The 15,215-nt window shown below is 47.6% G+C and overlaps 1 protein-coding gene across 3 annotated transcripts; it reads left to right on the forward strand.

Annotated features, from left to right (window-relative positions):
* The first annotated feature begins 443 nt into the window (after positions 1–443).
* On the forward strand, positions 444–11,879 carry ZIC3 (Zic family member 3). 3 transcript variants are annotated; one of them, XM_059910199.1, is made up of 4 exons: positions 444–2,014; positions 3,123–3,286; positions 4,107–4,276; positions 5,130–5,842. In XM_059910199.1, the coding sequence occupies exons 1-4, from the start codon at positions 958–960 to the stop codon at positions 5,161–5,163; spliced, it is 1,425 nt and encodes a 474-aa protein (XP_059766182.1). In that variant the 5' UTR covers positions 444–957; the 3' UTR covers positions 5,164–5,842. The 3 variants fall into 3 exon arrangements, with proteins under 3 accessions (XP_059766182.1, XP_059766183.1, XP_059766185.1); XM_059910200.1 differs by lacking the exons at positions 4,107–4,276; positions 5,130–5,842 and adding an exon at positions 11,407–11,879; XM_059910202.1 differs by lacking the exon at positions 4,107–4,276.
* Positions 11,880–15,215: the final 3,336 nt, after the last annotated feature.

Consider the following 15,215-nt stretch of genomic DNA (forward strand, 5'->3'; position numbering starts at 1 on the left):
CCGACGGTGGGAACGATCCTCGCGCGGCAAAGAGTTCATTTGGTCAAAGCGGGTAAAGCGCGCCCGAGGGGTGCTCGCCCGCTTCTGGCGGGAGGGAAGCCAGGGAGAGGCCCTGGCTCCGCCCCGCCGGTCGCCAGCTTGAGCCTGGCTCCAGTTCCCCACGGCAGCGCCAGCCCCGCGGACCCCACTCGCGGGCGCCCGGCCACCGCCGCCTCACCTGCCAGGCTCCCGGCCACGGCCCAATCAGCGGCGGCCGCTCGGCCGCGGCTGCCATGTTCCCCGCTCCGCGCTGCCAATCAGTGTGGCGACGGCCAATAGGCTGCGGGGCCGGGGGTCAGGTGACCGCGGGCCAGCTGGCTCCCCATTGGCCCTCGCCGCGCGGCCTCCCGCTCGGTTTATGTGAGAGGAGTGAGTGAGTGACTTTATCAGTCCAAGGACATTACTCTGGAGGCGAAGAGGCTGGGACTGGCGCGGCGAGCCGCGAGGACCGAGCCTGCCTCCTGCCCGCCGGCCGCGAGCTGGCTCTGCTTCTAAGCGCAGTCTAGCCGTGAGGCCCGTGCCGAGGGAGCCTTCTGGCCCCGCGGTTGTGCGCTCTCGGGGAGAGGAGGGGTGCCCTGGACAGGATTGGCAAACTCCGCCCTCCACTTATTATTTTGCTTATTTTTCTTTGTGCGCGCTTGTTAGTTTGTTAAATCAGATCTAGTCCCAGAGTCTTTTCTCCTCCCTTCTCCCCCCTCCTCCCCCCCCCCAGGTCCTTCTACTTCCCCTCCTCCCTCCTATCCCTCTGCAGGAGACTCTCGCAGCGACGGAAAGTTGCAGCCCCTGGTACTGCCTTGGGGGTCTCCCGACTGTGTCCAACCGCCGCCACCCCTCTCCGACTGCGACACTTCGGAGATCTCCTTCGCCCGCACCCTCGCTCATTTCAGCCGGATCGCTGGTGACCAGAACGCCCCACCCATGACGATGCTCCTGGACGGAGGCCCGCAGTTCCCCGGGCTGGGAGTGGGCAGCTTCGGCGCGCCGCGCCACCACGAGATGCCCAACCGCGAGCCGGCGGGCATTGGGCTGAATCCCTTCGGGGACTCGCCCCACGCCGCCGCCGCCGCCGCCGCCGCCGCCTTCAAGCTGAGCCCCGCCGCGGCTCACGATCTGTCTTCCGGCCAGAGCTCGGCGTTCACGCCGCAGGGTTCGGGTTACGCCAACGCCCTGGGCCATCATCACCACCACCATCACCACCATCACCACGCCGGCCAGGTGCCCAGCTACGGCGGTGCCGCCTCCACCGCCTTCAACTCCACTCGCGACTTTCTGTTCCGCCAGCGCGGCTCCGGGCTCGGCGAGGCGGCCTCGGGTGGCGGGCAGCACGGGCTCTTCGCCGGCTCGGCGAGCAGCCTGCACGCTCCGGCTGGCATTCCTGAGCCCCCCGGCTACCTGCTCTTCCCCGGGCTGCACGAGCAGGGCGCCGGGCACCCGTCGCCCACCGGGCACGTGGACAACAACCAGGTCCACCTGGGGCTGCGCGGAGAGCTGTTCGGCCGCGCCGACCCGTACCGCCCGGTGGCCAGCCCGCGCACGGACCCCTACACGGCCGGCGCGCAGTTCCCTAACTACAGCCCCATGAACATGAACATGGGCGTGAACGTGGCGGCCCACCACGGGCCCGGCGCCTTCTTCCGTTACATGCGGCAGCCCATCAAGCAGGAGCTGTCGTGCAAGTGGATCGACGAGGCTCAGCTGAGCCGGCCCAAGAAGAGCTGCGACCGGACCTTCAGCACCATGCACGAGTTGGTGACACATGTCACCATGGAGCATGTGGGGGGCCCGGAGCAGAACAACCACGTCTGCTACTGGGAGGAGTGCCCCCGCGAGGGCAAGTCCTTCAAGGCGAAGTACAAACTGGTCAATCACATTCGGGTGCACACGGGCGAGAAGCCTTTCCCTTGCCCCTTCCCGGGATGCGGGAAGATCTTTGCTCGCTCCGAGAACCTCAAGATCCACAAGAGGACCCACACAGGTAAGGGGGAGGGCGGGCGCGGGGTCCGCCGCGGCACCGCGCCACGAAGCCGACTTTCAGCGCGAGGGAGCGAGGGGTGGAGGCGAGAGAGAGGGGCGGCGCCCCTCCGGGGCCGCTCGAAAAAGTAGCGCTGTCACTGTCCCTCTACCTCTCGCCTTCCCCGCCCCGCGGCGCTTTTGCCCAGTTCTAGCTTCCCGGGCAGACGGCTCTGCGGTCTCAGGAACTAATTGGAACCTTCTCGCGCCCAGGAACAAACTGGCGCCGCCTCTTTTTGTCTCTTTCTGGGTTACTATGAAGGGACTCCGAACGTGTGGAGAGGAATTGCTTACAAGCGACTTAGTCTCGGCACACAGTCGGGGGAGGCAACCATAGAAATGCTAATGAAAACTAACTTTCGGTTACTTCCGCTCTTTTTTACCATTGATTGGCACATCTCCTAATTAAATGATACTTTTGTCAAACTATTTTTATTTGGAGTTCCAGGTTCATTTCAGTCCTCCGGGAGGAAAGCTAAAGTAGAAAAGGCACGACAGTTTCGTGGTTTGTTCAGAGCATCTTGTAAAACTGTCCGGAGCCCCTGGATTTATATAGTTTTCTCTTTTCGAACGTTAAGTACGACGACCCAAGCTTTTTAATACTGGGCTTAGCAAAATCGCTGCATTTGAAAGAGGCAAATTAAAAGGTACAAAGGAGGAACTAAAAGGGATTGTCCTGTCCCCGGTCCATTGTCCCGCCCGGCCTTGGCTGCAACGCCGAGATATCGGCACAACGGGGCTGCGCTTGGAGGCCCCGGGCCGGGTAGGGGGGTACCGCAACTCAGGGGCAACTTTGGAGGAGCCAGGGGCTTTCCATCCCGCGCGAGAACAAAGGGCCGGGCAGGTTCTGGGCCGGCCCTGCCCCACCCCCGCCCCCGACCACCACTCCCCACCCCAGCAGGCTCAACCCGCGCTCTCCATTTTTCTCCAGGGAAAAGAGATGCCACAGCCGCCCCCAGTCGGCGCTCCCTCTCGGGGAAGACCGCCGGGCGCTCTGTCTCCCGCTGCTCGGCCCAAGGAAGCTCGCGGCCCCTGACCATATTTACCCCCCTTTGCGTTTCTGCCTTTTGCAGGTGAGAAACCGTTCAAATGTGAATTTGAAGGCTGTGACAGACGCTTTGCCAACAGCAGCGACCGCAAGAAGCACATGCATGTGCACACCTCGGACAAGCCCTATATCTGCAAAGTGTGCGACAAGTCCTACACGCACCCCAGCTCCCTGCGCAAGCACATGAAGGTAATTACCTCTTTATTAGCGGTCGGCGGTTTATAAACACTCGGCCCGACACCGGGTCGCGGAACGGAAGCGCCTGCGCTGCCAACTCTGTATCTTCCACGTTAAATCCGATTTGCTCCAGCGTTGACACCTTGAACCCATTTTGGGGACCCGGAGGGGGGCGGGGGAGAGCACAGTGGGGAGGAGGAGGGAGCGGAGGGAACAATCAGTTGTTTACTGGGAAGCTCTAACCGAGCTCGCCAGGGCTGGAGGTCGCAGTGGCCGCCTCTACCCGGCTCAGCCCGCGGCGGGAACCGAGAGTGCCCGCGCCGAACCCGGGGGCGGGTGGTTCATTCCCTCTTCGGCTTCCGGTAAAACAATAGGGCCGAGGAGCGCGGTGGGATTCCCACGCATTTGTCTGAGACCTCGCAGCGCCCAGGGCGCCCGTGCCACCTTTCTCTGTACCTGTTTTCCCAAGCCAAAGCGGGCTTGGCGAAACCTGGGCCCGGAGTATTTTGTAGGGCCCCAAAGACTACGTGCTTACCCCGCTCCATCCGCGGAGAAAGCATTTCTGAAGGGGCATGAGTAAATCAGAGTGCTTTATTCCTTTTCCATAATGCCAGTCTTAGGACTCAGACTGTTTTGTTGGCGAACATCTTGGGGTTTTCTAGACATCGATAATGTGGAAATTAAAAACAAAACCCCCAAATCAGCAGCATTTCTCTTTTAAGTGGGTCACTGGGCGGTCTTGCTCTTACAGTGCTCTAATTCTGCTCTTGTTTTTGCTTGCACAATGCCAGTTGGAATTATATTCATTATAATATATACATGTTAATTTTAGGTTCATGAATCTCAAGGGTCAGATTCCTCCCCTGCTGCCAGTTCAGGCTATGAATCTTCCACTCCACCCGCTATAGCTTCTGCAAACAGTAAAGATACCACTAAAACCCCTTCTGCAGTTCAAACTAGCACCAGCCACAACCCTGGACTTCCTCCCAATTTTAACGAATGGTACGTCTGAGGACAAACACAAACACAAACCCTGTTAACCATAGAATGGACCAAATGCATTTTAAAAAGAAAACTGAGACCAATCAGATGGAAATGGAGTTTTAAGGCAAGAGGCCATACATAGGGCTACATCTTGTTAATTGCAATTGTCCAGGAAGGTTTTGGGGCAAGATCCAAAAGTAGCCATGCCCTTTTTTCTCAGGATTAGAAAATATGTTTTGGCATTTTAAAAATTAAAAATTTTAATCTCAGGATTAAAAAAAAAAATCTTCTCACTGCTTTTTCCTCCCTTTTCTCTTGCTCTCTGCTCACCCCATCCCTAAACGCCTTCAGTTCATTTTAACTCTTGTCCTGTTTCCTGAGAGGAAGTTATAGAAGGCTTATTGGTGGTGGTGGTGATGTTAAAACTGATGGAAAAATCTTCGCCTTAGTGGTGATTGTTTAAACTCTCACAGTCTTAAACCGTGCCAAAGTCCTGTTATGTCTTGAACTTTTCCTCAAAGCATTACACTTGTGAATGTATTTTTGTCTAATGGGGTCGAAACTGTTGTTCAGTATTTTTTCAGGCTGAGGATGTGATGTTACTCTACACAGATTGTGACGTTTAGTATACAGTTGCCTTTTGTAATAACTTTTTTTTTTGTAAATACATATCCATTGATGCCATATTTATCGTTTGTAATTTAATTATTGCTACAAGTGCCGGGAACTGAACAATATTTATGGAAAATGTTTTCTAACAAATTCTGTACAGCTTTTGATTATAACCGCTTTAGCATTAAATTTTATTGTTTTGAAAGAACACAATTTACAATTTTTGAACCACTGACTCCTTTCTCTTGTTTTGTAACAGCCTCCTTCTACAAAGAGGAGACGAGAGCAAATGAAACCTTGTTTGTTGGTATTTATAACTCACTCAGATCCCTTTTTTAATTGTTAAATTATTTTTCTATTGCAGTATAGATTCTTTACAGTGTCAGTTTCCATCTGGGAAGACCCTCCTTTCTTTAGCTCAGATGGTTGTTTAACTGCGAGTTTAAATGTGTTTGTCCTGGATTTTCGGCATGCAAATCAAATATTACTGATCAATTCAGTTAGTGGCCATGACATCTCAATCTTGTACTTCAAAGACTGAGAAGCTGGATTTAATCATCCCTGCCCTACATATATAAACATAAGGTAACCTAATGAGTTTTATGTCCCTTAGTTTTTTTTTATTATCTTACATAAAAATGAACATTGCGGCAAGATGCATGTCTGTCTATTCTATTGAGAGATCACCCATATACCTATATATGTTTGTATCTATGACTTATCTAATCTGCCTATCAAATCTATCTAGCTATCTATATATTTTCAAAAGTAAGCATGTGTCTGAAACGGTGATGAGTAAGGCCAGTCGAGCCGTGCTTACTTATGATTAAAGTGCTTCTTAAAAGAACCATAGTCCATTTACAATTTTGGAAGGCAAAGGCTGGTTTGTTTTGCTGTATATAGTACAATTCGTAATTATCACAATTATTCATAACATTTTTATAGCGGTGTAATAACTGCAGCGGTTCTGAAATATTATGGAAAGAAAAAAATTTGCAAAATATGTATTTTTAAAGTTCATGGTTTGTAGGCAAAGATGTTAAGAGCATTGTTTCCATTAAAATCAATAACAATGAAAAATGGTTGTTTGCTTTGTGATAAAATATTAACAATCCATTTAATCTTCAGCGAAGCAACTCATTTGGACAAACAGTTCTCTTACACTTATATGAAAAAGAAAGTGATTGCTATTTTGGGGGGGTGGAGTGGGTAGAGTACTGAGAGAGGTTTTTTTGTTTTTTGTTTTTTTACTAATTTAGGGTGCTGTTTAATATTGAGAGCCCAATCTCTTCATGAATAACCAACTTGCAAATCAGCAAATAGAATGGTGGAGATAAGGAACTGTAAAGAATTTAGAAATGTAATGAATAGGCCAAGTACCTCCTTCTCTTGAAGGGGCAGTGCTCTAGGATTTTTGGTGGCAGTCAGTTTGGTATTATACATAATCATTTTGAATTCTAGAATTTTGTTTATTGTTCTTTTTGAAGAAATAAAGTCTTGGCACATCTATTTATAACATTTTTGTATTTGGTGCCTGATTTTTTTCCATGTTCAAATAAATCGACCTTAAATTGAAATGCCCAGAGAAGTTCTGATGATTAAAAGAAACTTTGATTCCCTGGACACAGTTGAAGCAGTGTATTTTAAGTTAGCTACTGATCTTTGTCAACAGTTAATTACTGACAGTTTCGAATTGCAAAATGCTTTGGATGCGATTTTTTGTTTGTGGAGAATGCGTTTTTTTGCACTTTCCTCCACCAATAGACAAGGCAAGGGTCTGAATGCCATGAACGGATTGGGATGACTTCACAAGTGATGAGCAGGTAACCTGGTCAGTCTACCACTCCTAGCCCAGACATTCCAATCTTGACCTTGACATTGAGGGTGCTGGACCAAATTCCTATTTCAGGATTTTTCCTTCACTTCAAACCAGAGACCATTTTAAATGCTCAGCAAGTTTTCAGAAAGTGCATACTCATAAGATTGGCTCTAAATGTGTTCCAACTGAAGTCTAAATAATGTTTTTCTTCCGAAATATGCATTTAACTTCCACAGTTTACTGTTTTCTCTATGAATTCCCTCTCCACCCCCAATGTAACCTAACCTTAAATGGCAGTAGAATGATGGGTTGGTTGAAAGATTATTTCAGAAACTTGCTTCCCCCACCCCTCCGCATTAAATATATTAAACAATTAAACATCTCCTTAGGACACATAAAGAAGAGTTTGCTCTTTCTTTACTAGGCTTGAAATTACTCTACCATAAAAATTTACAGTAGAGCATTGTGTCCTAAGAGGGGAAGATGCCAATGAACAATGACGATAACCTATATTAAGATAATGTAAAAGTTTTGCCCCTCTACATGATTTCCTCTAATCTGGGTGTAGCATCGTATTTCTCAAATAGTCTATCCCTCTGCCCTTGTCATTTGTTGCAAAGAAAAGTTTACGTTAGTAGAAAACTTTTCACAGATTTTCTTCCTATAATCTGACTCTGGGAGTGCACATTGACATTCTTGAATTTTCAGTAAATACCTTAAAGAATACGCACCCCCCACCCCCCAACAAAAAACCCTTGCAGCCCTAAAGATAGATCAGCTGGAAACCATGAATGTCAGCTGGGTTCTCAGTAATCGACCTGTTATTTTACTTCTTGCACCTGGTAAGACCTTTGTTAAAAGTCCATCATCTTTTCCAAAATGGGTGGTTTAGTTTAAGATTTCCACGTTGGGTGGGGAAGGGGAAGGTGTCTATTTCCACGCAGACAGAAGTCTGGACTTCATCCAGCTTGGAAGGTTAAAGATCAGGGTCCAGGCTAAGCAGGGCAGTCGGTCCTAGCTACTGCGGAGGTTGGAGAGTTAGCAGGGACCTCCTCCGTTCACAAAGCCTCCCAGGAAAGTTGTGTTCAGGACTTCCTCGCCCCTCCCCCCCTCCTTGCCGCCTGCTGTCTCCTCGCCTCTTCGCCCCTGGCTCCTTCTCCTCCCCTTATAAAACCCCCCAAACAAACGAAAAAAGTCTAAGGGCTTCTTTCCACTTAAGTTTCTGAGAGAATCGCTACCGGCGTGCTCATCCCCTGAAGCGCGGCATCTCCGCCCGGCAGCTAGGCTGGTTTTCTCTCGGGCTGTCTGCCCCCTCGGGGCTCAAGCCTAGTCAGGCTTTGCCCCGGGATGAGGCCAGGCGTTGCGGAAGTCAGGGCTCCCGCTCGGGGTCCTCAGGCCCCTCGTCGGGGCGCCCGGGGTCCCTGTCCACACACCAAGTTCTTGCAAGGCCCGTTCGAAGCTGGGGCCGGGAGGAGGGGACCTCATTTCCTAGGGTCAATTCTCTCGCGGTCTCGGCCAGCTGACCCTTTGACCTCCACCTACAGGGCCCTTGGCGGCCGTAAGCCGGCGGTCGCCCGGGCTCCGAGGACGCTTCGCGCCCCATCGCCTTCCCGGCCTCATTAGGCCGGCGGGGCTGTAAAGCAGAAATCAGCCGCTACCTAATCCGGACCTGGGGTCAATACGAGCCCAAACAATGGTGAGCTCCGATGGCCACAGCGCAGCGCTGGCCGCAAACTTTGTGTTCCATTCATTTTCTTAAGGCGGCGGTGGGGTGGGGGAGGGAGGGAGGTACCCGCACGCCCGAAGGCCGATCCCGGCGCCCGGGGCTCTTAAGCGAGCGTTCTCGCGCTCGGCCCTCCCGGTCTCGTCGCCGCGCCAGGGTTTTGGAGGGGGTGGCAAGGCTCGGGGCCTGGTTGGCGGCCCGCGCGAGGGCCCGGGGGCCGCCCCCGCGCCAAGAACAGACTTTGAAGTGGGTTTTTAGCGCGCACGTGTGAGAGCCCCGCCGGGGCTGGAGCGGTGACCCGCTGGGAGGAAAGAGTAGGCTCCGGCCTGGGCCCCAACCCCTCCCCCGCTCCCCGTCGCTCCGGCCTTTTCAAGCCGCGGCCGGGAGCCCGCCGGCCTCCCCCGCCCGCCCCCGCGCCCGCTCCCGAGCCCGCGCCGCGCGCAGGCGCACAGCCCGCAGCCGTCGAGTCGGGTTTCGCTGCGAGGGGGCGGCGGGGGAAGAGTTGAAAGCGGCTTTGCAGCACCGCGGCCTCGGCCGGGCCGGGAGGGGGGCGGAGGGGAGGGCTGGGGAGAAGGGGGGCTGGTTTTGGGGACGGCTCTCGGGTCAGGAACATGGCGGCCGGATGCGAACCCCCGCGGAGCGCAGCAAAGCGCTGACTGCGGGCTGCCGAACTGTTGTGTGGTTTCAACTCCCTTGTTATTCCTCGGCTCGGAGCGCCTTGCGGGAGAATGTAGGGCGTGGCGGCCGAGCGCAAAATTGTTTTTAAAAAAAAAAAAAAAAAAAAAACGGAAGCGAAGAAGTTCTTCCAGGGCATCCTGGGCGTGGGAAGTTGGCGAGTCTTCTGGGGGCTGGGGTTCCCGGGGTGGGGGGGGCTTGGACCTGAAACCCACTCGAGGCCGCCACGCCCTCCAGTCCCGACTGAAATCGTTTCTCCCGGGCCCTCTGGGGTGGGGGATGCCATTTTGAGCTTCGTGACCGTGTCGGGATCCCCCAGCACCTTCGAGTCTCGAAATGCCATGGAGTGGACACCGTTCTCTTCCAGGACAATGGCGGGGCCCGTGAGCGGAGCACGGAGGCACCGTTTCCAAACCAAATGCCCTGGATTAGCGACACGGAGGTGCCGTTGCGATTTCGAACCCTACACGTTCGTCAGGCCCCGTTTTCTGCATATCTCATTTAAACGCGGGCCTATGAGAAACAGTACTGTGTACGCTTTTGTGTGTGCTGTAACAGCTGGTGGTCTAACGAAAAAAAGAGAAAAAAAGGCCGCGATTCCGAAAACTTTCATTCAGCTTTTGCTTAACTGCCTTAATACTGGCGTGTGAAAGAACCCCTGGTAGCTCTGGGATCTCGAGTCCGTGTTTTCTCTGCAGAAAAATGTTGCAGATTCGCCTTCATATGTCTTTCGTGAGGAAAAAACAATGTGGGGCTTTAAAAATGTAGTCATTGACCCCCGTCTCCTCTAGAAAAATAAGCGGCACGAATTCTTTCAGGTTGCGTCTTCGTGGAGGCCAGCAGCTAAACGAAAAGACAGCCTTCTGGGGCTGCCCGCTGTCGAGAATTTGGGCTCCTGAAGGTGTGGGGCAGCTCCCGTGGGCCACCTTAGGAAGGGCCCCAGGTGGGTGGGCAGGTCATTAGCAAAGCTGGCTCAGATTTGGGGGAAATCTACAAAACAGTGCCTTTATCTGCAGAGAACAATTGATGGGGTTGTCTTTCCTCCTTTTCAGTGCACAAAGAAGACGGCTTTGGAGCAAGAATTTGGAATATGCATTTAAGTTGTCGCGCTTTGCATTGGAAACCCGTGGGCAATTAAAATAAGCCTGCCTTGTAGTGTTTTCTGTCCTTTTCTTATGTGTGGTTCCTGCAAGTCAAAGGGGCTGGAGTCCCTTCTGCAGTTTGGAAACTTGTTTTGAAATTGCCACCAAACAGATCTTTCCCCCTTTGGGTGAAGTTTCCTTCCAGGGCTCAGCCACTTCACCCCACCCCCGGACTGGAATAGAGTGTTGACATCTTTGAGAGATCAAAGGAAGTAGATGGTGCTTGCTGTATACTTTATTTTTTCATGCTGTAGTTTGAACCCTGAGGTTTGAGCTTTTTCCTGGTTAAATCTCTTGGTACCAGAAGTGTGGCACATGAAAAGTTCATTAACTTGAAAAATCTTTAGCCCGTGGGTAGGCAGTTTGTCTCTGAGAACTGCAGCGCCCAGATTGTCTCTAAGGTTGACTTTAAAATCAAGCTAAAGATGCACTGGTGAACGATCTCCCCTGGATACCTGTGGTGTGCTTTGGGTCATTTGATATGGTAAAACTGTGGTTGATTTTCATAGGAGTTATGTGAATGGAATTTCTGCAAAACTAGACAAGTGATAAATTGGTAGAACTCTTATATTTGTTTGAATGACAACTCCAAAGGGCACTGCTTTTCCCACTGAGGTTTGGTTTCTACCATAACTATTGAAATTTACAGCTTGAAATACTAAGTTTGCAGGAAGCATTTAAAGGGGGGAGTGTTCAGAGCACTTGGACTGATAGTAACTTAACACAGGAGCAAAACTTCTTTGAATAAGATTCCTGTTGCCAAGAATCTGTTAAAACTAAAGAAAATATATTTCTTTAAAAATCATCTAATAGAGCAAACAATTTTGTATATTTTCAATGTGATGACAGTTCAACCCATTTACTGATCTGATTGAATAGAGAAACGTGAGCTCTATAGTAACTATAAAAATAGCCTTCACCAGATGGCAAGTTTTTAATGTTTGTTCTCTAATAAGATGTGTATGTTGTCTAATGTGTTTTATTAAAACACAACCTATGTAAAGACCATACCTTTAATACCTTTGAACATGAGGTATTAAAAATAAAAGATTCCATCGTGTTTTATTATAAGCTAGCATTTAAAATGACATATCCAGTAATGTTTTATGAAATTTTTCTAAGAGTAAATGTAGCTTGTTTTGACCTATCTGCAGTTCACTTTTTGTTTTTTTGCCAGTGTTGTCCTGCTTGGTATCCGGGACAGTCTCTAATTCCTGATGAAGAACTTGATACTGACGTTGGTGTGCAGCAGCCAGCCCTCCATAACACTACCTATCCTAAATGCAGGGTTAATGCCGAACCTACTGTGCAAGAAATGATTTACTGATGAGGTTTCAAAGAAAACCACATCAATTTGGATGTCTGTTACCTTGAAGTGATCATTTTAAGAGTAGTAGCTTCTTCCCTAGGTATAAAAAGACTATTTTCTTCTTTTGGTGTATTTCATTCTGTGTTGAGCAATCATTTGTGAAATGAAAAAGCAAAAAAGCACCCCCCCCACACACACACACTCCCCCAGCCAATTTAGGATCATAAACGGGAAGATGGAGGTGAAGACTAGCCTAATCCATAACCCAGTGTGTATTATCTCATACATTGTGTTGACCTTGTTGAAAATCTCTTTCAAATATCTGCATTCCACATGTAGAACTTAAGTGTTTAAAACTAGAAGTATGAATGCTTGTTTTGTTAATTTCCTATGTTTGTGTTCAAAAAGCAATATCTAGGATCTCTACAATTGTTGTTTGACTTAAATAAAACCATTTAAATTATTTTTTGTGATTATTTTATTACAGTGACAACTATAGCCCCTAAATAACCTTGATTAACCTGTTGAATTGGGACAATTAATATTCTATTCACATTTTTCATGATATACCTACCTTGGCTTTCACTGAGCAATAAACTTGGGGAAAAAAACCCACTGAACAAACTCCAACCAACTGTTTTGAGCTCACAGTGTTTTCCCAGAGGGACTCAGGGCCAGGTGCTGGGGAGGTCAGGGGAAGAATTCAGAGTCAAGGATTGAATGGGATGATTAGAAGGAAGTACTGGAGGTAGGACTTTGGAGAAAAAAGAGCATTTGAACACCGCTATTTGGGTGAGAAAGAGAGGGAAAGACAAAGCCAAAAATAACCTTAAAGGAGAAAGGAGGGCCTCTGGAAAGGGGACATTGCAGCATAGCACATTACATGTACATTATTCAGAAGCTCCAGAGTGGTTCTTGGGGCAGACAACTTGGCAACCATTGATTAGAACACTTATAGAATCATGGAATATAGGTGTTATTAAAACACAAGTTGTCGTTAATTAACTGTAGTGCTAGAGAAGATGAAGACACTTCAGAGAAATTCTTCGAACTCCAGATACTTGATTTCTCATTTTACATTTAACATCTGTAATCTAATGTAATCTGTGAGTGGCCATCATTCTATTTATTTGACGTGATTATGCCATGATGAGGTATTGTAAAACTGCAGACTGATAGAGTATATTGCTATTGGTTCTTTAGATCCAGTTTTATTAAAATTTCTGCTAAGTAGACTGATGATACTATATTTTTTTAAGTAGAGGGGAAAACTGCTCATCTCCCTCTGATTTTTGTTGTTCATTTACATCAAGAGTAGGCACACAGGCCGGTCAAGAAAGACTATGATTCTTTGATTCTTAGCTCCCTAGAACTTGACATTCTTATATCCCCCCAGAAACATGTTGGTAGAATTTTTTGTTTTGTTTTTAAGAACAAGAACTGCGTTCTTTCAGACAGGCAGTGGAGTGTTATAATGGGATTATTAAAAAAGCCCTTGGAAAGGTAAACTACCAAGTTGTGCATGAGCCAGCTGCACTATGATAATAATACCTCCTAGGGTTATTCTAAGGATTAAACAAGAACATGTCCATAAAGAGCCTGGCACAGAGTAGGCCCTGGACAAATGTTAATTCGCTTCTTTTCCTCTTGCAGGTAGCTATTGTTTCATTGCTTTGGGGTAGCTTCCTATTTTTAATATTATGGAATATTTTACTAAAAACATATAGTGATTTGTACTGGGATGCAAATTAATGCAGTTTTCAGACAATAGATGGAGAGTTAGGGCATATAAGAAATACTGCATTTCATAAGCATAATCACTAGATCAGGCATATGGGTTTATGAACATAGCTATGAATATTTAAACACATAAAATTAAAATGTTATTAAATGCCTGTTGTTCATTATCTTCCGATGAATACACTTATTCTTAGATTAAAAATAAGTTGTGTACTTAAAAATCTGTAAACAGCAATTTAATGGTTTACTTTTAATTTGACACAATTTTTACTCGAGGCAACAGCTTCTTACTATATTTAAATTAAATGACAATTTTACAATGTGAAAATTGGCATTCACATTTAAGGATAAGATTAAATCTTGTGATGTCTTAAATTATTCAGTTTCCCCCTACTAAATTTATGCTAGTATTGTGCGGGTGTGACTATAGAGGAATGAGACTGATTTTCTTGTGGGGCTTGGAAGCTAGCTCTGAAGGCAGTTCCCAAAGAGGAGTCCCTGAAATGTTTTGACCAATGTCAGCATCCTTAGAATAAGTTTATGGACTCCCTAGGTGATGGCCTCACTTCAGTTTGTTACAAAACAAACATCAGCCACCAGTCATTACTTTACAGCCATGCTTTTGGTTTTACTATGTTTTTAAAGAATACCCTGATTATTTTATGTTACTAAAATTGAGGCTTAAATGAAAGTGTAGAAATCCTCTATTATAGCATGATGAAATGTATTTTTTCTCAGCATAGGTCTATTTATGCGGTGAAACAAAACAAAAACACCAACACACTAAGCTCTTCCCAGATGAACTGGTCTGAGTGGGAAGTATTTCCTTCCCACTGATTTTGGGGGCTTGGAGCTTCCCTGAGAGGCTGTACTGCTAAATGTTAATGGCTTTTGTACGGAGGCCTGGGGGACTTTTCATTATTCCTTTTTTCACCGGTTTATCACCTTTGTCTATTTCTTTCTTCCTGAGGCTGCCCTATTAGAAGCGGGTGTTCGCCGTGGTGTTAACGTTATTTTGAGTATTGGTTGGTTGTCAGCGAGTAGGAGCAAGGTTATATTAAATGACCAGTTTGAAAACTGATGTCTAGTGCAGTGCTGTAGTGCCTCCCGTGGCCGGATCCTCCTATAGGTGATATCACTCTGGAGTCCGAAAATCAAGTCGCTCAGTACAGCCTTTTCCTATAGAACCGGGACGGGGGGTGGGGGCGGGCAGGAGAACACCCTCTTATGTTCTTAGAAAAGAATTTAAGTTCCTGCTCCTATTGTGTGTGTGTGTGTGTGTGTGGTTTGGTTTTTTTTTTTTTTTTTTGTACTCTGGGGGAAAAAAAGTCCTTTTTAAAAAAATTGGGTCATCAGAAACTTCATTGAAGAAATGAGAAAAATGTTATTGCCAACGATTCCCTCTGTAAATATCCCAGAGTCGATAATAGGAGGCTATTTGTAGTACAGCTAAATAAATGTATTTTAACATCTTGATATAAATCCAGTGCATGGAAATTGCTTACAAATGATTCACTAATGTTACCCAGCCAGAACTTACACGGAAAAGCTACACTCATATTCTGTTTTTGCAGCTAATCATCCACAGAGTATGTAATTGGTTGGGCCAGCTGATAACATGTTTTTGGCGACTTCACTCTTCTTTACAAAAATATTCAGCCAGGGTATCCACTGAGATGTGACATCTTATTGGTTGTGGTGATAACCCAATACAGAAGGTGTTCCGTTAACTTCTGACCATTGACATATTAAATGAAGATGTTCAGTTGAGCAACATGAGTGATTTCAATTGATTCATCAGTCGCCAGTATCTAGCAGCCATCATGTTTCATTTTGCTAACAAGCTGATATCCCACATCTGATGCCAACAAGTCTGGTCTTTCAAACAAATGACATGTTTGATAAAGAAATCTTTTCAAAATCATTATGCACTTCAG

The sequence above is a fragment of the Balaenoptera ricei genome, chromosome X, assembly GCF_028023285.1.
Source record: "Balaenoptera ricei isolate mBalRic1 chromosome X, mBalRic1.hap2, whole genome shotgun sequence".
NCBI lineage: Eukaryota > Metazoa > Chordata > Mammalia > Artiodactyla > Balaenopteridae > Balaenoptera > Balaenoptera ricei.